The 23,284-nt window shown below is 38.6% G+C and overlaps 3 protein-coding genes across 5 annotated transcripts; 2 read left to right on the top strand and 1 right to left on the bottom strand.

The window, feature by feature from the left end:
• Positions 1–8: 8 nt before the first annotated feature.
• Positions 9–4,842, top strand: LOC310741730 (homocysteine S-methyltransferase YbgG). The gene is made up of 8 exons (XM_083569946.1): positions 9–240; positions 798–865; positions 944–1,116; positions 1,224–1,327; positions 1,415–1,576; positions 1,875–2,080; positions 2,738–2,811; positions 2,913–4,842. The coding sequence occupies exons 1-8, from the start codon at positions 169–171 to the stop codon at positions 2,981–2,983; spliced, it is 930 nt and encodes a 309-aa protein (XP_083426072.1). The 5' UTR covers positions 9–168; the 3' UTR covers positions 2,984–4,842.
• Positions 2,894–16,489, bottom strand: LOC310741578 (basic immunoglobulin-like variable motif-containing protein). 3 transcript variants are annotated; one of them, XM_083569508.1, is made up of 10 exons: positions 16,366–16,489; positions 9,320–9,849; positions 8,845–8,974; positions 8,629–8,724; positions 6,646–6,750; positions 6,449–6,543; positions 4,846–4,978; positions 4,591–4,674; positions 4,187–4,283; positions 2,894–4,068 (listed from the first exon to the last, which is right to left on the bottom strand). In XM_083569508.1, exons 2-10 carry the CDS (start codon positions 9,783–9,785, stop codon positions 3,766–3,768), a joined length of 1,509 nt encoding a protein of 502 aa, XP_083425634.1. In that variant the 5' UTR covers positions 9,786–9,849; positions 16,366–16,489; the 3' UTR covers positions 2,894–3,765. The 3 variants fall into 3 exon arrangements, with proteins under 3 accessions (XP_083425634.1, XP_083425633.1, XP_083425635.1); XM_083569507.1 differs by lacking the exon at positions 16,366–16,489 and adding an exon at positions 15,701–15,988; XM_083569509.1 differs by lacking the exon at positions 16,366–16,489 and adding an exon at positions 15,591–15,951.
• LOC310741722 (nucleoside hydrolase) lies at positions 16,478–20,642 on the top strand. Its single transcript, XM_083569934.1, has 6 exons — positions 16,478–16,582; positions 17,182–17,373; positions 18,539–18,724; positions 18,828–18,939; positions 19,011–19,147; positions 20,230–20,642. The coding sequence occupies exons 2-6, from the start codon at positions 17,191–17,193 to the stop codon at positions 20,581–20,583; spliced, it is 972 nt and encodes a 323-aa protein (XP_083426060.1). The 5' UTR covers positions 16,478–16,582; positions 17,182–17,190; the 3' UTR covers positions 20,584–20,642.
• The last annotated feature ends 2,642 nt before the right edge of the window (positions 20,643–23,284 follow it).

Genomic DNA, 23,284 nt, shown 5'->3' with positions numbered 1-23,284 from the left:
GTTAGTCTTTTATTTATATTTAAAAAAATGATAATAAAAATAGCGAGTCTCTTCAGCGTTGTTATCTCCACCCCATACTGAGCAGCTTGACTGACCCTGGAAAAGTGATCATTTATAGACAGGTGGAAACAGCAGGAACAGTCATCAGGAACAACAAGAACACTCAGCATGGCCTGTACAACACTCATTCTGGACGGTGGATTATCAACAGAATTGGAGAAAAAAGGATTTCACATTCAGGTATAATATATTCAAATACACACTGTAATGCAGAGAGCTAGAGGAAAGGGGGAAAAGAGGAAGGCCAAGGAGAAGGTTTATGGATGTGGTGAAGGAAGACATGCAGGTAGTTGGTGTGAAAGACGCAGACGTAGAGGACAGGGGGGTATGAAGACGGATGATCCGCTGTGGCGACTCCTAATGGGAGAAACCGGAAGAAGAAGAAGAACAAGAATGCAGAGTCTAAAAGATGCGGAAACTGTTTTCGTTTTAAATGTATATCTACGGCATTTCACAGATGCCCACAAATTCAGAGCGACTTACATTTCTATCATTTATACAACTGAGCAGTTGAGGATTAATGGCGTTGTTTAAGGGCACAGGAGTGGCAGTATGTTGGAACTGGAATTTGAACTCAGAAAATATTGATCAGCAGTCCAACATCCTAACCACTGAGCTACCACTTTCTCTATTCAGTTGTATGCCATTTGGCAGACGTCCTTATCCAAATCACTTAGAACTGCTCTATTGAATCCTGTATTAACCACTTGAATGATCGATGACTCTTGTTGTTGCAGGGAGATCCTTTATGGAGTTCAAGAATTTTGCATACAAACCCAAATGCTATTAAAGATGTGCATTACAGGTATGAAAACCTTACACTTGAGCTTCTATGAGTTTATGTCTAAGTCCAAATAAATTGAAGAGATGAATCTGTTTGTAGCTTTCTTCAGTGTGGATCTGATATTATCACAACAGCCACCTATCAGGCTAGTATTGAAGGATTCACCAAGCATCTTGGTCTTAAACCTGAGGAGGCTGAAGATTTAATGATGTCAGGGGTCCGATTGGCAAAGGAGTCCACAGCAGAATTCATATCCAGTGGTTTAAAAGCAGGTTTGTCCGTCTGCAAGATTCCTTTCAATTCATGGTCAAGAAATGAAAGAATGTTTCATGATCTTGTATTCATCACTGTAGTGTAATGAATTGGTTTGTCTTTCAAGACAGAAAAGTGCCTGTGGTGGCCGGTTCAGTGGGACCTTTCGGGGCTTTTTTACTCGACGGTTCAGAGTACACTGGGGTCTATGCCAACAGCATGAGTGTAGAGGTATGATAGAATCCTAGATTTTTTTGCTCACTGTTACTGTCGAAAATGCCATACTGGGTGTAGAACATCTACTATGTTTGGTCTCAGGAGTTGAAGAATTGGCATCGGCCACAGATTCGCTGTTTGGTGGCTGCAGGGGTTGACCTACTTGCACTGGAGACCATACCGAGTCTTAAAGAGGCAGAGGCCTTGGTGGAGCTGCTGAAAGAGTTTCCTGAAGCCAAAGCCTGGCTCTCCTTTTCTTGCAAGGTAACTACTAGTGGAAACTTGATTATTGTATGGTTTGTATATAGCAGTGTTTCCCATATCTGCTCTGTTATTACAATATGTTACCTGCAGTCTTAATACACTGGGACACCTCACCATCACACCCATGTTTGGCTCTTCTCCAGCTGTTGCCAAAAAATGTCACTCAAAGGTTTCCCAAAGACATTACAGCATAACTCATGCAAAACCAGGCTCATTATCACATGCGAGAGTCCAGATTTTCAGTAGCATGTTGAACGCTAAATTCTAAAAGTGTGTAAATACAGTATCTCTTTTTCAGGACACCCTGAGTATTTCAGATGGCAATGAGTTTGCCACAGCTATTCAGGTAGCTAATAAGTCTCCTCAGGTGGTTGCTGTTGGGGTGAACTGTACTGCACCTGCCCTAGTGAAACCTCTTCTTGAATCAGCAAAGTCACACAAGGCAGAAGGCACGAGCTGGGTGGTCTATCCGAACAGCGGGGAAGACTGGAATCCCATCACAGGGTAAATACATCAACATGAACTTAAAGATGGGGAGTGGTAGCTCAGCGGTTAAAGTGCTGGGTTACTGATCTGAAGGTCAGGGGTTCAAGCTCTGGTTTACACTCTTGGGCCCTTAACCCTTTGTGCTCGAGGGGTGCCGTATTATGGATGACCCCAGCTTCCGAGTAAGCTGGGATATATGACAAATAAAGGCACATATACATTAAACAGGCCAAGAAAAAAAACATTTTCCTGAAACATCACATCAGAGCGTTTTTCCACAATTTATTATAGCGATTTCCCATAATTGAAATTTCCACAACTACAAATTTCGAATTGAAATGTCCTTGAGGCAAGCTAATTTCTGTTGATTACAGCAGTTATAAACAGTTGTATTCTCACAAATCACTCAGTATTAAAGTTAATCAGAGAAAAATGCAGTCGTTACAAAACCCCCCATAAAGTGCAAAAGTACACTATTTTAAAGACTTAAAACTTTACTGACCATTGCAAAGCACAAAATTTTAACTTTTTTTTTATCATTTAGGTGAAAATAATGTCTCCTTACAGACACGTCAACAACACGTAATCAATTTATTAGATTTAGATTATACGTGGAGTGTCTGCCACGTAATCGTATAAGCCGTAGAATAATGAATATATAATCTACATTTGCAGATGGAAAACAGAAAAAAGGATTCCATTCACAGAGCTAAGTGTTGAGTGGAAAGAACAAGGGGCTTCATGGATTGGTGAGTCGAACATTTTAAATTTCTATATCTTATATAAAAATAGGGAAACAATTGTCCCTGATTATGGAGTAAAACCCATGTGTTTGTTGTTGTTTTGACAGGAGGCTGTTGCCGTATCAGTCCTGCTGACATTGCACAGTTAAAAAGTCTATTAACTAAAACACAAAATTGACGAGTTGAAGTTCACACACAAACATCATCACACTGATTGAAAGATTTTTTTTTTTTTTTTAAACAAGAAATTTTATAAATATTTATTTAATCAATAAAAGCAACCACCTAGTTCCAGTTCACACTGTTTTGAAACGCACGTGGGACTTCAGGTAAATGTACACACTTGTCATAGTACATACGTGATGCTGCTGAGGCAAAAATAACAACAGACACTACGGTTTACAGAACTTGCAAGCCACCATGCTCTCCTACAGCTTTTCACAAAGACCTGATATTTAGACACCATACACAATATTAGAAGTGTCACTGATGTTTCATTTCAGTTATCGCTCATGTGATCACACCACCTTAAACAAGGAGAGTGCTCGCCGTCCTGTTCAAGCGGCCCTCCTGTTTTTGTCCTCCTATTTTCTCATGGCATCTACTGATGTTAAAGCACTTTATACGTTAATCATAACATATATGTGTAGTGTAATTTACTTACTAAATTAGCCCATTCTGTGCTTTGGGTGTTTATGAAAAGGTCCTCCTTAGAAGCACAAGACTGGAATCGCACTAATGGAATGCGTCACACGCAAAATACTCCCCTTACGTTTGGGTTTATAAACATCTGCACGTTTTTATTTGATCTTTTTGCCAATCTGATTTCTAAAAAAGTCTCTGCATCATTTAAAAGGAAGAAATCATTTCCAACCTTATTTCCCTCTTAGTTCTAATCTACCTCAAATATTTACTGGCTTGAACAAGTGTATAGAATTCCTAATGGAGATGTAACCATTTTCAGTCAGTGATGTCCTCATCCAGGTCAGTATCACGGCAGCCCCTGTGGCTGTACTCTGCAGTATTGGGGTTCCGTTTCCACATTTGCTCGGATTTCTGATTTCCTGTGCTGTGAGAACGCCCCAGGTGCCTGTGTTTGGTCTCGCCGTCGTTGACAGCCTCCCTGGCTGAAGTATGGCTCCTCTGATCCGCTCCCTGTTGTTGGTTATCGTGCCTAAGGTTCTCCAGGTTTAGAGCCCAAGGTCCAATTTTCTGCCAGTTCACCCTTTGGAAGGCCATGAGACAGTGTAGGTTGCCGCCCACCTAAAAGAAAGAGGAGGGTTTCATTAATAATTAAGTGATTAAGTTCTAAGTATTAAATAATCATTCCCAGGTATCCACTTTATAGTGTTGGAGACGTGTCAGAATTCCTGTCACTAACCTTTTTAGTTTTCCGAAACTGAATGCCTCTTTCTGTATGGCGGATGTCCAAGTATTCTGGGTTCTGTGTGTTTAAATCAGTCACAATATCTGCCCACCTAAATGATATTCATGGCATCAGATTTTGTATGTAATAGAATTTAAATAATGAGTACATCAATCATAGCAGCTTTTAAAAACTCTACATATTCCCGATTAATCATTTGATCAGTGGATCCAAAGCCTTTTCCAGGAACACTTTACCAGTCCATCTTATACACATTCATACTTGGGGCCTACTAGGTTTTTTTGGGAGAAAACCCATGCAGACATCAGAAGACCAGTGAGACATAGAGTAATCTACATACAATACATAAAATACTAATACTCATTAAATCATAAGTGAATAATAAAAGGAAAACCTACTTTTTACAGTGAATAGCAGGATGTTTCCTGCTTGGTTCCCCAATAAGAATCCAATGCTCCATTTCATTTAGAGTAAGTGGTCCCCTTTGGTTTTAAAAACACAACATGGAATGCTATTTTAATTAAATATCTACTGACACACAGATTTTGTTTTATCATGCATTGATACTGCTCAGGGATACTTTTACTTCAGTAGATAGCTTTGTGTAACCAATAACTAAATAAAGGAAGGAAATCATTGGTTATGCTGTGTACCTGTAAGCTTTGGCTGCTTTTAATGGCGTTGCTTCAAAGCCCACAGGGCAGAAGTAGTGGTTCTGACAGTGGTAAATATAGGCCATAGTTTCATCTCTCAAACCTTGGGTCAGCTTAAGCAAAGCTCCTTCAGCTATTCAAGACAACCAATGTAAAATTTTAACATTTTCAAAGTATGTATTAATATTGTGCAAAATTATCAGTAATATATGATGTTCTATACTGACAGTATGATGTAATCATTAAGTGATTTACATAACGTAAGGAAGTACCTGACTGACTACAAATTAGCCATGAAAAAAAAAATTACTGACCATGAAAGTAGGATTATGGCCTTTGATAATGTGTGAAAAGGAGGTTAAAACAAAATATAATCCTGGAGTTAATGGCAAAGGGCAACAGTTGCATAAAAAACTAAACAAATCCACCTTTCAAGCTCTGTACAGTTTTATGTTATGCATGGATTTCAGAATACAGTGGAACCTGGTTATGTCGATGTCCTAGGGGGTCGCCAAAAAACATCGAGGTAACCGATGATCGAGATAAACGAAAATCAAAATGGCGGCAGTATATTAACGTACTTAAATTTCTTTATGTACATTATGTGCGTTAATAAATGAGAATGTGCATGCACGTGTTTTTGGAGGGTTTTTTTTTTTACACAACAGCGTTGCCGCGATTTGTTTAATGAAGTCATGCTATAAAAATACATACAGTACATGTTTATCTGTCAGGAATCCACCTGCCACGCCCCCTTCGGCGCCCCCTTCAGCGTGTCAGGTGTTTTCTTGGCCGCTTTCTCTGAAGCTCCCGGCTTCAATCGCGCACATATGGTGCTCGTTCAGCATCATCACCAGCTCCTATTTAAACTTCCACACTCTCACTGTCCGTTATTGTTGGTATATGTTGGTTCACGGCGGTCGTTGTTATCGCGCATGCGTATCCCGGTACGTGTCTTCCCACCGGCACTCTCTCAACGGCTGCGCTTTTCTTCCCAAAGCACACCGCGGATTCCCCCCCCCTCCGATCCTGCCGGTGTTCATTCTATGATTTTGGATGGTCATCACACGTTCCGCGCCGCCAAGCGCGGCTTTCGCCTCCCGTTCATCGCATAACATTTAACAACAAAAGGCATATGTGCACTAACTAACAGCAGAGATTCACCAGTATACAATACAACACCTGTAGCAGCTGTAAGACTTGATTTTTCCTCAACTTCCGCGAGTTCTCCTGCGGCTGCACCGAGATAACCGACGTTAAATGGCACATTTTCCCCCTTTGTGCTCGAGATATCAGGGTTCAGCGACATAAAAAAAGTCAACATAACCGATAAAAAATGCTTAGAAAAAGCATTGGCGGTTCCACTTCAAAAACGTCGACTTAATAGGGTTGTCGAGTTAACCGAGGGCGAGATAACCGGGTTCCACTGTAGTTCAGATTTTAATATTTCTAATTTCAGGCTTGTTTTCTGTGAATTTCTGAAAAAAAAAATTGTTCTTGGATATTTTTCCTTTATATATAAAAAAACAAAAAAAACAAACACTGCTTAAAGTTTACAATACATAAATAATTTAAAAAGTGATTTTTTTTTTTTTTAACTCACCCGTCTCTCCAGCCGTCTTGTGCTTCCCATGAGGTTTATATAAAATATAAGAGCATCCTCGAACGTGGAAATGGTCATTGATCTGTCTGAACCATCTGTGCCAAAAGCAAGAACAAAAAAAAAGAAAGAGATAATGTAATATCATGTACCTCACATAGACATAATAGATTCCAATGCCCCGAACAGAGCGATCATACCTCATTAAAGTGGCATTCCCAGTAAAAGGTCCAAACTTGATATCTTCAAATGGAGGCTGGAAACCAAGAACATGTAAGGCCTCCTCCTGGGAAATAGGTGGAAGGCTAAAACGGGAAAAAATATTAGAGCTGTAACCAAATGTAAATATTATTCAGATTGAACAGATTATAATGTATATTAACTGCATAGAGATTCAAAAAGGATTTGCATTCTACTTTTTTAAAATAAAAGCTGCCCAAAAGGTATAAAGGGCATATGGATAAATAGATAGACAGTCACTAAAGCGGTTTCTACTTCAACAAAAAAGGTTTTTGTGAGCAGTCAAATATGATGCATTAACATGAATGTAAATAGGAATTGCATTTACATATGAACTTCCTGGTTATCATTCGTGTAATTTAAACTGGGCGACTACTTTAAACAGAAACAAATACATTTCTTAGAATTTATTTTAATTATGTCTCTAGTTAAAATCAGTAATGAGCTTGAATTTATTTTTTCCCATTTCTCAACAAGTTGGTCATCTCTGTGCCAAGAGTGTCAAGAAAACATTCCTTACACCATTATACCACCTAGAAAAAGGGCAGGTTGGATCCATTGATGAATTCTATATTCTGATGTTGTTGACTGTTTGAGATGTTTGCCTGCTTACCACAATAGTGCAGAGTTTACTGTAGTACAGATTTACTGTAGGCAGATTTTCTCTATCAGCTTAAGCCTGTCTGTCCATTTGATGCTAAACTTCATCAACAAGGAATTTCCATTCACAGAACTGCAACTGAAAGTATGATTTTTCATTATTGCATAATTTGGAGTAAACTGTAGAGACTGTTGTGTGTGAAAATAATATATATTATATATATATTATAATAATAATAATAAAAAAAGAAAAAAAAAAACTCAGACCATGTATGAGGTAAGGTGAGGTGAATAATACTTTATATCATTACAATGACAACTGTCAAGGGATGGAATATCAATTTCAAAGCTGATGTGTCAGAAACTGGAAAAATAAGCAAGCGCACAGATTTAAGTGACTTTGACCAGGGCCAAAGTGTGGTGGCTGGATGACTGTGGGGTGTTCCTGGTATGCAGTGGTTAGGATCTACCAAACATTGTCCAAAGAAGAACAGCTAGAGACAGGGTGATGGACACCCAAGGATCAGTGGGCACATGGGGATCAATTAATAGGCTGTCTAGTCAGTCTGCTATAGCACAAAGGGCTTAAAGGTTAATGCTGACTCAGATAAAAGGCTCACAGTAAACACAGTGCATCACAGCTTGGCCTGATAGACTGTTTAGGGTACCCATACTGCCTTCTGTCAACCTCCAAAAGCACCTACATTAGGCAAATTCAGATCTGGACCATGGAGCAATGGAAAAAGGTGGCCTGGTCTGATAATGAATTTTCTTTTACATTATGAGGATGGTTGGGTGTGTATGTATTTTTTGTTTTTAAATTGGGAACTACTGGCACCAGGATGCATTCATGCAGATTCTGTTCAAGCGCTTAAATTAACGTTTACATCAGAATCAGATTAGGTGTAATTGCGATCTCTGTGACTTCAATTGTGCTACAGTTGTTGGAAGCAAATTGGCTGGATAGCACAATAAAGAAACTTGTGATCTCCTGTGATTTTCTGGGGTTCACACAGAAAAGTGTAAAGATTAAAGCATCGTGTTTGCGGAAGATCTGCAGGGTAAAATGCATGTTGAGATCAGAGAAGAATGACCGAAAGGTAGTAACAAAGTAAACTGTAAAGCATATTAAAATGCACATCAAAGCTTGACGTGGGTAGTCTACAACAGCAGGAATCCACATCAGGTTCCATCTTTTGCCAAGATAAGATTTCATGGACCCTGTCAGATTTAGCTAAGTTTTACAGGTGAAAACGGAAAAAGACCAGGTGTATTTTTTTATTAGACCACATGAGGACACATTAACTATCGACTTTTAAACTCTTATTTCCAGCTGTTCATACCTTCCAGCTCCGAGGGTACTGTACAGAAAGTTCCAGCAAGAAATGAGTGAGGAAATTCCACATGATGTTTTATATTGGGGACGACTGATGCAGTACCTAAAAAGGCAAAAAATCAAAACAAAAAAAATAAACAAAACAAAACCAATATGTGCTTTATCTGTTGTGTTTGCTATTTTCTAAGACTAGTTGGTAAGAGAGTAAAAACTCCAACTGTACCATCTACGCAAATCCAGGACTTTCCTCTGCTTGATTTCTTCCATAGTCGCTTGTGGTGAAATGTCCAGCACATTTCTGCTTGATCGGTCAGACGACTTCATTTTCTTCAAACAAAATTTCTTTATATTACCTATAAATAGAAATATTACATGGGTAGTATGTACATGTGATGCAAATTCATGCTCTGTGAGGTCTATGTTGATGTGCTTGTCTTCTTTTAGTTTTCTAGTTCTATTAGACTTAATACAGTCTTTGTGAAAGCATGGAGATGGATTACCTACAACTTGCATCACTAGAACATGACTTAAGGTTACATAAGTGACATAAATGGTCTATAGCATACATTATTTGCTTTTTCTTACTAGGAGCTTCAAATAGATTCATATAGAAATCACAATGGCTATGTAGTCATTTTACACATGTAGAAGTTGGCTGATCTAAATCAGTACTTTTTTGAATGACTAATAAATCTTACCTGTCCTGGTCTTTCGAGTTAAAACAGCATCAAAGTCAGTGGTGTCAATCTCCCACGCTAAAATGGGCTTGGAGTTGCTGGAAAATGTCTCTTCTAGATCACAGGCATCACCTGAAAGTGTATGGATTCCTCCAGCCTGGCCCTGGGAGATAGTGATGGTTTGATTCAGTGGCGTGCTGCCATCGTGGCTGGACTGGGGAACATCTCTGGGAGTGAGGATTGGATGGGCTTGGTTGAGCAGTGCATAATCAGAGCACACTGTGTAGAATTTCTCCTGGGAATGTGTAACTGGGCACGTCCATGGGAGCTGCAGCTCTGCGCTGGAGGCCCGTCTGGTGCGCTGCGTATCACGGCTGAATGTGTTCAGGAGGCCACGCTCATTGTCTTGGCTTGGCAACCGCGTTGGGGGTGCCGGATCCTTGGCACCAGATATGTTACCGCCTTCACTTTCTGCAGCATTAGGCATTGAACAATTTGATGACAAGGAGATTGCCTGTTAGTTGGTTTTGATCTCATATGACTCCTTTTCCCTGTTTTAGCAAAGCAAATAATGACAAATAAGAACGACTCAGCAGAATTAACCAAGAAATCAAAACGAATGCAGTAACTCGGGAAAATTAACATTAACGAAAAAATATTTTAACTTTGAAAATGTTTTATCTCGTTTTTTCCCCCCAGAATGTTTGACCCATTCACCATTTCGATTATTATTATTTATTTTTTTTGTGTTTAACTATTCAACTTAAAACATAACTACAACAAAATGATTGCAGTAACATTCTCTTTATTAATCATTTGAAAAAGTATCTGGTTGAGGAGCGTAGTTCCAAATGCAAAACAAATTTTCTAGTTAAATATCTTTGCAGAAGATTTGAAAGAAATATTAAAGGAAATATTGTGCAATTTAAATTAAACATGACCACAGAGCCAGAAAATACCCATTTTGACTAATGTAAACATTATTTCAGTATTTTATTTCACAAAAAAGAAATTAAGCAGATTCAAACCAGTAGAATTAACAGTAATTGTTTGTAAAAAAAAAAAAAAAAAAAATGACAAACAACAATAAAATAAAAAGAGCAGCACTTTGCAGACCATCATGCAAGCATTACTTTTGCATGATGCATGTTGTTAATAAACCACATTAGTAGTTGTTCTTTACAGGTTTCTTGAGAGGAAGACCAGTCTGTCTACTGTTTCAGGCTTCAGAGGTGCTCTGGACAGGTTACAATGTTCCCACCTGCACTGAACCCACTCTCAAAAGGGGCACTGGTTGCCCAGGTTTTTTCCTCTTGACCACAGCTTCTGTTCTTCCTGCTCCACATCCTGAGTCATCTGAACTGTTGTCTAAAGATTTTTGTTTGGCAACAAAGATGGCAGCTCTTTAACATCCTTTTGCTTGATTCCCTCCAACTTGTCACGTTCGATGCAAGTTGTACGGAACCTGGGATCCATCAGAGAACCTATGCTGAGGAGTTCATCTGTGACAGGTTTGCTGTATTTGCAGTTGAGGTACTGCAGTATTGTGCTTTTGATGTTTTGTTAAGTCTGTATCATCGTCTTGTGCTCAGTATGAGACACTCACATAAGCTTCACCCAACAATGCCCCAGTGAACTCTTGCAAAAGACTTTATTTACGGATTCCAAGACATTCATGTCTTGCCACGTTGGAACAAGTTGGCAAGTTTTTTTTTTTTTTTGAGCGATGGCTTTCTCTTGTTCTTAAACTCGCTCAATCATCTTTTATCTTCAACCCCACCTGGTGCGGCTCTTCGTAATGAGCTGATGAGAAGGTAGGCCGAGCTCAGCTTGTGCAGATGCAAGATCTCTTCTCTTTTTCCAGCTCAAGGAAAACGCACTTACAACCTTCTTGCACGATCAACTCTGTGGTCTTTCACACCATGTTCTGTTAAAACAGAAAGCAAGACCATGGATTTGAAATAGCAGTTAATTTTTCTATGTGAGAAATATAGAGATATCCCCTTCATAACTTTACATTATGAATCTATAACCAACAAACTCTCTAAAATTCAAGTTTGATGGGAAAAATTATTGAAAAATTCTACCTTAACAATACATAAATAAATCAAATAAAAAATATATTTATTAAAGCTATTAATTTTTTTATTATTAGTTGCTTAGACATAAAATGGGGATAACTGTTTTCTTTGTATTGTTAGCCAGCTTTCACCAGCTTTTGACAAGAGCATTTTCCTACATAATTTTTGACACACATGCAACACACATTTTTCAAGTGATTGGCACTATTATTATAAAAGCAAATTAAAAGATTGGTTTTTAATAATTATATTGAGCATAATTTAAGATATTAATGAGAAAAAAAAAAATATTGGATAAAAAAAAAAAAAAAAAAAAAGATTTTATCATTTGCATTATTAATCATACTTACCAATGGCATTGTGAAGACGATGTCCAAAGCACTGAAGATGGGTCCAGTTGTTCATCTTCATCGCTTTGATCATGTTCTTTCCACTGTCTGTGGTCACGCACGCTTGTCGATCCTTTACAAGCTTCCAAAAAGCCATTGCATCTTTAAGTTCTTGACCAATTATTTCCCCAGTATGATCGTCAGGAAAATACCATGTCTGAAGGCTCATGTAAGGCTGAAGAGTAGTCCACAGGTCAGTCATCATAGAAAGAAAGAAAAAAAAAAAAACGCCTTCTCAAGCTGCTCTTCTACTCTTTCACGCGTTTTAATGTAAATTTGGGGAATAGCCACTTCTGAAAAATATTTGCGGCTTGTATCTTGGATCAACGGTGTGTAGCATTTTTATAAACCCTGGTTTTTCCAATGGTGTGTATGGGAACCATGTCGTTAACGATATGAAACGCCACAGCATGTGTAATTTTCTGTCGTATGGAATGGCATTTGAAAATGATACCGATAATGACATCTGGCCTTTTGCAAGTTTAGTTGGGCCTGTTGCACTTAGATGGCAGATTGTTGGCTTGTTTTCATCTCTTAACTTTTAGAAATCTTTCTATTTAGCTTGGTGTCTTTGTTGCAAATGCTGGAATAAATTAATAGTGCTGCCACTACTGGTTGCAACGGACTTTCGACATATTTTGCATTTGACAAAAGTTTGTTTGACGTCTGATCTCTCAAATCCGAACCATTTCCAAACCGCAGAGGAAACGTTGCAACTTTACTTTGGCACAAGGTCATCCTGAGGTAAAGAGCCAGCCATCTCCATGATGTACATTACTATCCTTTATAGAAAGCTTTCAAATGTGAGCAGTTAATCAGAAGCGCCCTCAATTATTCTGCCATTGGTGCAATGACAAATAGAAGCAGCAACATTTTTTTTTATTTAAAATCACGATATCAGAAATATTAAATCGTCTTAAAACATACATTTTAATTGATTGAACAAATCGGAAAATAAATTAAAAAAAAATCGCCCAGCCCCACTTTAGACCTTTATAATCGCTTAAATTTGTCTGAAATAAAGAGGAATCAAGCTGTACCTGGTCATTAAACTGTTTATCGGGCAAACGTCATTACTTTTGAGAGAGAAAGCCAGAAGTATGTGGACACCTGAGCAGTCAGACTTAAATGTGCTTGTTGAACATCCCATCATAGATTTATTCTTCCTTTACATTACTAGCAGCATCTACTCTTCTGAGGAGGCCTGATGTGCAGTAGATATTTCAGTTGTGTTCAGATGTACAATAGATTTGCAATTTAGGGCTTTGTGTAGACCACTCAATTTCTTTCTTCCACATAAACACTGACTTCTTGGCTCGTACTTTATGCACATAGTCTAGACCATTTCCAGTGAAAGAAAACTAATGCTAGTCCATAGAAAGACATTTTATGCAGTTGTGTGCTTCAAACTTTGTGGCAACAGTTTGGGCAAAACCCACTTATGGGTAAAGGTCATGTGTCCACATACTTTTGATCAAAGTGTGTATATCTTTCAAAAACGGATTTAAGTCAAATACTCTTAAATTTGATTATCCAAGATACTAGATTTCCACATCATTTCCACACTAGGTTCCTCCAGGTTCTCCTCCTAAAGCAGGTTGGAATGTAGACAGTAAAATGAATGTGTGTGCATTCGAGGCCCAGCAATAAAATGGGTCCCTTCCCGGGGTCCCTTCCTTCACACTGCCTAGTAGAGGTGGAATGATTGTCCGGCCGGCCAGTTAATCGTACTGATTTTTTTTTGTATTTTCTAAATGAATTGCCATTGGCCAATTGCGCTCAAATTCGGCTGATTATTATATAGGGACATCTTATACAACGAACTGTGAGTGTACGTTCTGTGCTTGCGTGAGAGAAAATAGCTCTCCCAAACCAGCAGGTGGCAGTAGTCTGTATTCGGCATCCAAACAGGTAAACCGGAATAGCTAGAACTGTAAATATCCAAAGCAGCGGTCCACAACCTTTTTTGCGCCACGGACTGGTTTAATGTCAGACAATATTTCCACGGACTGGCCTTTAACGTTTGGCGGATAAATACAGCAAAATAAAAACAACACGACCGGCATAAAAAGTGGTATTTTCTAAATATAATAATAAACGTGAATCCACCGTGTTGTTTTTTGTTTATTTTGCTAGCTGGGGGGTTTCGATTTAGCGGTAATGTATTTTGTTTTAGCGCCCGGAGCAGCCCCTTTAAGAAGGTAGCGGATGGAGGTAAGACATGTGACCGAGGCAAGCATCATGGCGGAGAGAATCTGGTAGTTTTCTAAAATAAAACATTGTTTAGAACCAGATAATAAATAAAAACAGAAATAATCTAAGTTATGTATTCTTTCTGGGTGGCCTGGTACCAACTGACCCACCGAACGGTGTCGGTGTTACACTAGATTCTGTTACCATCGTATGTTGTGACCATAGAGGGCGCTGTTGCTAAAATGCAGCTAAAAATAGATCGTCTACTGTAAATTTGACTTTTATGAATAGTTCATGGTGCATGCAACTGTTTCTTTGCAGCACGACGGCACTGTTCTCCACGCGCGTTCAAGGTAACGTGCACGGCACTAGGCGCATTCTCGCAAAAACATTTAATGAATAGTAGATGCCGATGTTTGCATTTACACTGTTTGTGTAGCAAACTTTTCTAGAAGATCTATTTTAAGCTGAATTTTAGAAAAATCTAACTCTATAGTCACAACATACGATGGTCACAGAATCTGGTGTAACACCGGTCCACGGCCCAGGAGTTGGGGACCACTGATCTAAAGTATGCAGCGTTTATACGCAGCATTTATATTGCTAAGTTGCAAAGACAAGTAGCAAGAATGACAGTTTGTCAGTTTCGCTAAGCTAAATAGCGAAAAAACTAAAACCCACCGAAGACCAAACCTACCGGACCGTCAGCTTGGTGTAAACGAGGGCTTTAAGTTCTTATCCTTCGTACTTAATAAAGACTTATATATTTTAATGGTTAAATATGATGCTACTATAGGAGAGAGAATGAGAGTAACACTTAACCAGCTGTAGTTTAGGCTACATGTAGGCAGCGGTACAAAAACCTGCTAACAAGTGCACTGATTGGAGAGGCTTGTGGTATTAAATAAATGTTAAATAGAAGCAATTTTCTATATCATGTCTTATTAATTAACCGTTAAGATTAATTAGTGGTGGAGAAAAAAAAAAAATCTGCCAAAAAAAATCGGTATCAAATATCGGCATCGGCCGGAGAAAAACCCATATCGGTCGACCTCTACCTGCCTAGTGTTCCTTAGATCCACTGCAACTCTGATCTATATGGAGTGATTACTGAATAATAAATGAATGAATGACTGAAATAAAATGAAAGTATAAAAGTAATTTAGACAAAATGCCCCAATATGCTTCACCTATTCCACTCTAATGTAAAATGTTTGTGTTCTGTAAAGTATTTATTTTATTGGCAACAGTGGGGGATCCTGTAAATGTATAACGTGCTCAAAAAAAATTAACTCCTCAGAACATCTAAAAAAAAAAAAACAGGGTAAATGTATAGAAATTAGGTTTTACCTCCTTTTTTTCCCTAATGAATATACACCTGTTTACAGAGTGTGTTATTCTGAGCTACACAGAAAGGCCTCCACACTGCCACCACAAATACATGCCACCATAGACTACATATGCTGCACATATAAGCATATGCATATATAAATCAGTGGTATTTCTTTATGAACACTCCTGATGGGTGACTAAATAAAGATGTTATATAAAGACAACACTGACATCAGGCTTTTTAGCTGAATGCAGCTACAGTGAAGCGTCACAAGATGATTCAATAACATAACCCACCCTATAATGGGACGACCTGAAGGTTCCACCAGGATCCTGTCAAAATGTCCATAAAATGTGTCTAATCCTAAACAACATAAATAAAACCCGATATATAAATAAACACGTACCTTCACGTTATCAACCAAGGGATAAAAAACAACACTGCTTTTCTCTCCATCCACTGGCCTTCAATTGTGCGTCCTCAGCTGGTTCATACCAAACGCAAAATTAGGGAGGGTTATCCGAAATCATAAACAATTTGGTGTCCAATACTTTAATTTTAACTTTACATATAATAAGTATCAATATAATACGTTCTTTAAAAACAGAGATTGGCAAATATTATGAGCCGTCTAAAAGCAATAGAAAGATGCACAGGAAATGTTCCCCCCCCCTTCTACTCTGCGCGGATTACTAAGAGCACAGCTGAGCTGGGAGTCATTTTTGGGTAAAGGATGCGCGTAATTTACGCATAAACCGCGCAGATTATTTCTTGCACCAAACTAAATATGTACACATAACACGCCCGCGACCTTTTTATTCTTAAAAAAAAAAAAAAAATGCAATGTCGGTATAGTTGTTTTCAATGTTCATATTTGAAATTTTTTTTTACAGTCAAATGTTGTCTTAGACTACTATTCATTGAAACGATGACGCCTTAGTAATGGAGAAGTCAAAGCTAGTGTTGGAATTAAATGGATTAATATGATAAATATTAATGGTCCTGATTATGTAAATAGAATGATACTGTTCATATTTTACAGCATATGCATGATTGTATGCATATACTCACTCTAGTAAAAAGTGACCCATGTGGGACGTAACCGGTTAAGGAGTCACATTGGTCAGGAATAGGAGGAAGCAAAATGTCGTTATAAATAATTAATCCATTTCTTCGTTATCAGGAGCTGTTTTGGTCTTTGCTCAGTTCACGTTTCTGTTAATGGCTCGTCGCCTTTTCCCTGAAGTTTTAACAGCAGCAAGTGGATTTTCTTACCCTGCTCTTATAGGTCGGTTTTTATGTCTTACACGCCTTATAACGCAGCATCTTCCTTTTCTAATTGTATATAACTTTCTCAAATATTTCTCCCAATACTTACAAATGCCTTAATTCTGATTCCTGTTCATTAATGATGTTATACACTGTCTTTACCATTAACCAGAGTCTTTACAGGATCAAGAACATAATATAAATTGCTTATCTGTCAAATCAGCAACCAGCATGGGATACTTCCTTGTTCTTCTTCTTCTTCTTCTTCTTCTACTTCTTCTTCTTTTTGCAGTTATATGTTATGCATTCCTCCCAAAAGAGAAAGAGGGAACTGACTGTGGAAGTGTTGCTTTAATGACTTATGAACCCAGGCAATGTGTTGGTCAAGCTTTTTAAATCCTGGAGGCAGGCTCATTGTTCAGTATGTTAACTTTTCAAGAAGAAAGAAACAATTAAGCAAGTAAAAAATGATCAAATATTATAAATGACGTATTAACTGGCATTTGTAGCTTACCGCAGAACTTTAACAGGCATATCATTGTTTTAATTCAGCTGTGATGATTTCTGTGATGATCACTGAAGGTTGTGATGTGGATAAATGAATGATGTGGTTTCCAGGTAACCAGTATGACTCAGAAGCTGATGATTATCGACACTGACTGTGGCATAGATGATGCCCAGGCTATAATGCTGGCTCTTGCTTCATCCAATGTTAAGATCTTGGGCCTCACCTGCTGCTTTGGAAACACTGATGTGGACAATGTTTGTCAGAATGTTCTGCGTGTACTGTCTGTGTGTCAGCGTACTGAGGTAGGTTCAGTGCACACCACAAGACAATGTCTGACATCTATATACACTGATCAGGCATAACCTTATAGCCACCGAAAACAGGCATTACTTTATGACCACCTGCCTAATATTGCGTTGGTCCCCCTTTTGCTGCCAAAACAATTCCGACCCGTCGAGCTGTTCCTTCCTTGGACCACTTGTGATCGGTATTGACCACTGCAAACTGGGAACAACCCACAAGAGCTGCAGTATTGGAGACGCTCTGACCCAGTTGTCAAGCCATTACAATTTTGCCCTTGTTAAACTCATTTAAATCCTGCCCATTTTTCCTGCTTCTAACACATCAACTTTGATTACAAAATGTTCACTTGATGCCTAATATATCCCTTCCTCTAACAAGTGCCATGATAAAGAGATAATCAGTGGTATAAACTTTACCGGGCATAATTGTTATGCCTGATCAGTGTATACAGATTAACATTGATTTTTCTGAGTGAAAAAATGTTTGTGTTATTGTGAATGAACCGATTTAATTGTTTGACCAAACTGCTTAAATCTCATCTTTGCATAAGTGAATAATCTCACCTGCATTTTATAGACCTGCTGCTGTAATCCAAAATACTGTCCTGTGCTTATCCCAGGACTCTTAGTCACAGAATACTTACATTTGTGCTATTTGTATAATGTAATTATTTATAATCTGGTGCCACAAACAAAAGGACTGGTTTACTTTTTAGTCTGGTTCCTTTTAAATCTATTTATATTCAGTCCCACAAGAAACAATGTAAGTAGTACAGTGACCATTGGTGCAGTCATTATCCTGCCTCACCGGCATGCTTTTGAGAGGAATCCAGAGAATCCCTTGTGGGCATAAAGAGAACATGTGAAACTCTACACAGACTAAAACCCAAACTCAGGATTAAAAAAGGGAGCCTGGGGATGTGATGTGGCACTGTTACCCACTGTGCCAGACGACTGTTCCTAACCACAATCGCTTAATTGTTGTGGTATTTATCAAATACATTCAAACTTTTTTTTTTTTTTTACTAAAATCTCAAGGTGTACCAGTAACAAATGATGAAGATGAAAGTATTCAGCTGATAAATCTGGGGATTTTCCCAGAAACTGACTGGGCCATGGTCACACGGACATTCAATAATTACACTATGATCATATGCCTTTTCAGATTCCTGTTTTTCGAGGGGCAGCAAGCTCTTTGGTTGGAGCTCCGAAACCATTTAAAGATCATTTCGGGACAGATGGCTTGGGAGACGTTCTGCAGGACAGAGACTCAGAGACTTGGAAATCACAAATACAGAAAGAGCACGCAGTTAATTCTTTGATCAGATTGGTGAATGAGCATCCCGGGCAGGTGGGTAAACTACTTGTAATTAATATAAAATAATGATGTACTTGGCAACTGTCTGCCCTCTTGTGGCTGACTGTGTGTGGTTTTTTTTTATTTTATTTAAAAGGTTTCTCTTGTTGCTCTGGGACCACTCACGAATTTAGCTCTGGCTGTTAGAGTGGACCCAAGCATTCCCCAGAAGCTGAAGGATTTATACATCATGGGAGGCAACATGGAAGGTAGAAAGCAGAGCTTTGTAAAGCTTACTTAATCAAGCAGGACTTGCTCTGAGAATTGTTTATTTTTGCAGGTAAGGGAAATATGATGCCCTGTGCAGAATTTAATTTCTGTATGGATCCAGAGTCTGCCTATATAGTCTTGGAGGAATATGTGTGTCCAACACACATAGCTACCTGGGAGTTTACCTGCAGAAACAAGCTCTCTTGGGTAAGAATTTAATAGATGTGTGGGAAAAAAATCATTCATTTATTTGCTTGTGATGCTAAAATGGTTTTCTTTTCTTCAAAATTGCACTTTTACAGAAAAATCAGTGACAAGATGGTGTGATGTAGGTTGGCACAAAGTAGTGTTTCCTCTCAGAAGTGTATTATTTAAAAAAAAACAGCACATTTCTTGTATACCAGAGCACAGTACAGTTTATACTAGGGGTGTAACGGTACATGTATTCGTATGCGCGAAATCGCTGCCACTTCCTGCCATCCCCAAAGTTTTTATGACAGTCTAGCGATATGGATTCTTTAGCATTTTATGTACAGCTTCAAGAATTTCTCTTTATAGGAGAAAATCCTTACAATTCCACATAATGAGGGAGGGAGTGAATGAATGAAGGATGGAAGGAATAAAGACATTTGTTAAAGTATGCTAAAATAAGTAGAACAGTTAGGTAGAACATATCTTTAGAAAATTAAATATTAATTGTAAAAAACACATTTGTATTACCCAAATAGGGTCTAAACTATTGTTCTATCTAAACTAAAATGTAAACTCTTTAAAAATTTTCCATTTATTACAAATTTTATCAATAATTTTGTTTGAAAATGTAATTATAATAAGTGTATTGCATTAACTTGATTTATTCTATTTTATTTTTATATTTTATATATTATTTAATTAGACATTTCATAAATAAATTTCAAATGTTGATTTTTACAAATGTTAGTAATAATAAACTAATAATAAAATAACTGAATAAAAACTAACTAATAAAATAATTTTATGTTGTGCATTTCTTCCTCCAAACTTGAACCAAACCGTGACCACCCCAAGGTATGTAACGAACCATGAATTTTGTGTACCATTACACCCCTAGTTTATAGTATATAAAGTTTGTAGAACATCCATAGTAAAAGTTCCTCCTAATTAGGTGTTACTAAAAAAAAGAAAACTTATTTTCGAACAAGTGCATTAATATAAACCTGCATTTTGCTTTGCAGTAAGTAAAATCAACCAACACCTTTTGTATTAGCCTACTTCAATTTAGATCTTATGCACATCCCTTTTTGTTTTAGGAGTTCTTTGATGAGCTGATCTCACAAGACACCGCAGCTGCTCATTTTATGAAGGTGATCACCTCCAAATGTTGGGCTTTCTCCCGGGAGTCTGAAAGAACCGTGAAAGATGTACTTTTCGGGTCAGGGTTCGTGTCCTACGATTCCTTTGCTGTGGCAGCGTGCGTGGATGACAGTCTGATCACAGAAAGCATAAAGTGTGGCGTTCGTGTGGAGGTCCAGGGGGAACTAGGCCGAGGCATGATGGCACTGGATTTCACAGGCAAAATGAAAAATCATCAAGTGTTTGTCATGAAGACCTGCAACCTCGACAAGTTCAAGTCCATGCTCATGAGTTCTTTACAGCAACCATGAGGAGTTTTGTGGGTGAACTTTTCCACGTTCTACTCATAAGTTTTGGATTTTAAAGAAAAGCTTCTGCACTCAAATCCATGTTTATGCATCGTCATGCAGTTCAGTTTTTTACCTCAGTAAATGAAAATGGAATATGTAATTTTGCTCCATATTGATTTTTCAGTATTAATAAAAGGCAGTACAAAATCCAATAGAAGTCACTGGTGGTTCACAGCCTTAATCATGGGACCTGCTGGGTTAGAGGGAAGCATTGATGCTGGTATATGAGGTTAGAATGGCACTTAGCAATTAAAAGCAAATATACAAAATTATATTGTGATATTCTGGATTTACGATGCACCTCACCTGAAATTTCTGATTACACTCAATGTATTACATAATTGTCATGGTTTAAATATTGACATCACACTGATTAACCCTCACACATCACACTTTTTCCAGTAATATTTTTCCAACGTTACATTGCCTATTGCAATGTTTTGCGATATATATATATACACAGTGAGGAAAATAAGTATGTGAACACCCTGCTATTTTGCAAGTTCTCCCACTTAGAGAATGGAGGGGTCTGAAATTGTCATTGTAGGTGCATGTCCACTGTGAGAGACATAATCTAAAAAAAAAAATCCAGAAATCACAATGTATGATTTTTTAACTATTTATTTGTATGATACAGCTGCAAATAAGTATTTGAACACCTGAGAAAGTCAATGTTAATATTCGGTACAGTAGCCTTTGTTTGCAATTACAGAGGTCAAACGTTTCCTGTAGTTTTTCACCAGGTTTGCACACACTGCAGGAGGGATTTTGGACCACTCCTCCACACAGATCTTCTCTAGATCAGTCAGGTTTCTGGCCTGTTGCTGAGAAACACGGAGTTTGAGCTCCCTCCAAAGATTCTCTATTGGGTTTAGGTCTGGAGACTGGCTAGGCCACGCCAGAACCTTGATATGCTTCTTACAGAGCCACTCCTTGTTTATCCTGGCTGTGTGCTTCGGGTCATTGTCATGTTGGAAGACCCAGCCTTGACCCATCTTCAATGCTCTAACTGAGGGAAGGAGGTTGTTCCCCAAAATCTCGCAATACATGGCCCCAGTCATCCTCTCCTTAATACAGTGCAGTCGCCCTGTCCCATGTGCAGAAAAACACCCCCAAAGCATGATGCTACCACCCCCATGCTTCACAGTAGGGATGGTGTTCTTGGGATGGTACTCATCATTCCAAACACGTTTAGTGGAATTATGACCCAAAAGTTATATTTTGGTCTCATCTGACCACATGACTTTCTCCCATGACTCCTCTGGATCATCCAAATGGTCATTGGCAAACTTAAGACGTGCCTGGACATGTGCTGGTTTAAGCAGGGGAACCTTCCGTGCCATGCATGATTTCAAACCATGACGTCTTAGTGTATTACCAACAGTAACCTTGGAAACGGTGGTCCCAGCTCTTTTCAGGTCATTGACCAGCTCCTCCCATGTAGTTCTGGGCTGATTTCTCACCTTCCTTAGGATCATTGAGACCTTACGAGGTGAGATCTTGCACGGAGCCCCAGTCCGAGGGAGATTGACAGTCATGTTTAGCTTCTTCCATTTTCTAATGATTGCTCCAACAGTGGACCTTTTTTTCACCAAGCTGCTTGGCAATTTCCCCGTAGCCCTTTCCAGCCTTGTGGAGGTGTACAATTTTGTTTCTAGTGTCTTTGGACAGCTCTTTGGTCTTGGCCATGTTAGTAGTTGGATTCTCACTGATTGTATGGGGTGGACAGGTGTCTTTATGCAGCTAACGACCTCAAACAGGTGCATTAAATTTAGGATAATAAATGTAGTGGAGGTGGACATTTTAAAGACAGACTAACAGGTCTTTGAGGGTCAGAATTCTAGCTGATAGACAGGTGTTCAAATACTTATTTGCAGCTGTATCATACAAATAAATAGTTTAAAAATCATATATTGTGATTTCTGGATTTTTTTTTAGATTATGTCTCTCACAGTGGACATGCACCTACGATGACAATTTCAGACCCCTCCATGATTTCTAAGTGGGAGAACTTGCAAAATAGCAGGGTGTTCAAATACTTATTTTCCTCACTGTATATACAGTGGGTACGGAAAGTATTCAGACCCCCTTAAATTTTTCACTCTTTGTTATATTGCAGCCATTTGCTAAAATCATTTAGGTTCATTCTTCTTCCTCATGAATGTACACACAGCACCCCATACTGACAGAAAAACACAGAATTGTTGACATTGTTGCAGATTTATTAAAAAAGAAAAACTGAAATATCACATGGTCCTAAGTATTCAGACCCTTTGCTCAGTATTTAGTATAAGCCCCCTTTTGATCTAATACAGCCAGGAGTCTTTTTGGGAAAGATGCAACAAGTCTTTCACACCTGGATTTGGGGATCCTCTGCCATTCCTCCTTGCAGGTCCTCTCCAGTTCTGTCAGGTTGGATGGTAAACGTTGGTGGACAGCCATTTTTAGGTCTCTCCAGAGATGCTCAATTGGGTTTAAGTCAGGGCTCTGGCTGGGCCATTCAAGAACAGTCACGGAGTTGTTGTGAAGCCACTCCTTCATTATTTTAGCTGTGTGCTTAGGGTCATTGTCGTGTTGGAAGGTAAACCTTCGGCCCAGTCTGAGGTCCAGAGCACTCTGGAGAAGGTTTTTGTCCAGGATATCCCTGTACTTGGCCGCATTC

Source organism: Silurus aristotelis, assembly GCF_946808225.1.
Source record: "Silurus aristotelis genome assembly, chromosome: 2".
NCBI classification, from domain to species: domain Eukaryota; kingdom Metazoa; phylum Chordata; class Actinopteri; order Siluriformes; family Siluridae; genus Silurus; species Silurus aristotelis.
This window is presented reverse-complemented; position numbering and strand designations above follow the sequence as displayed.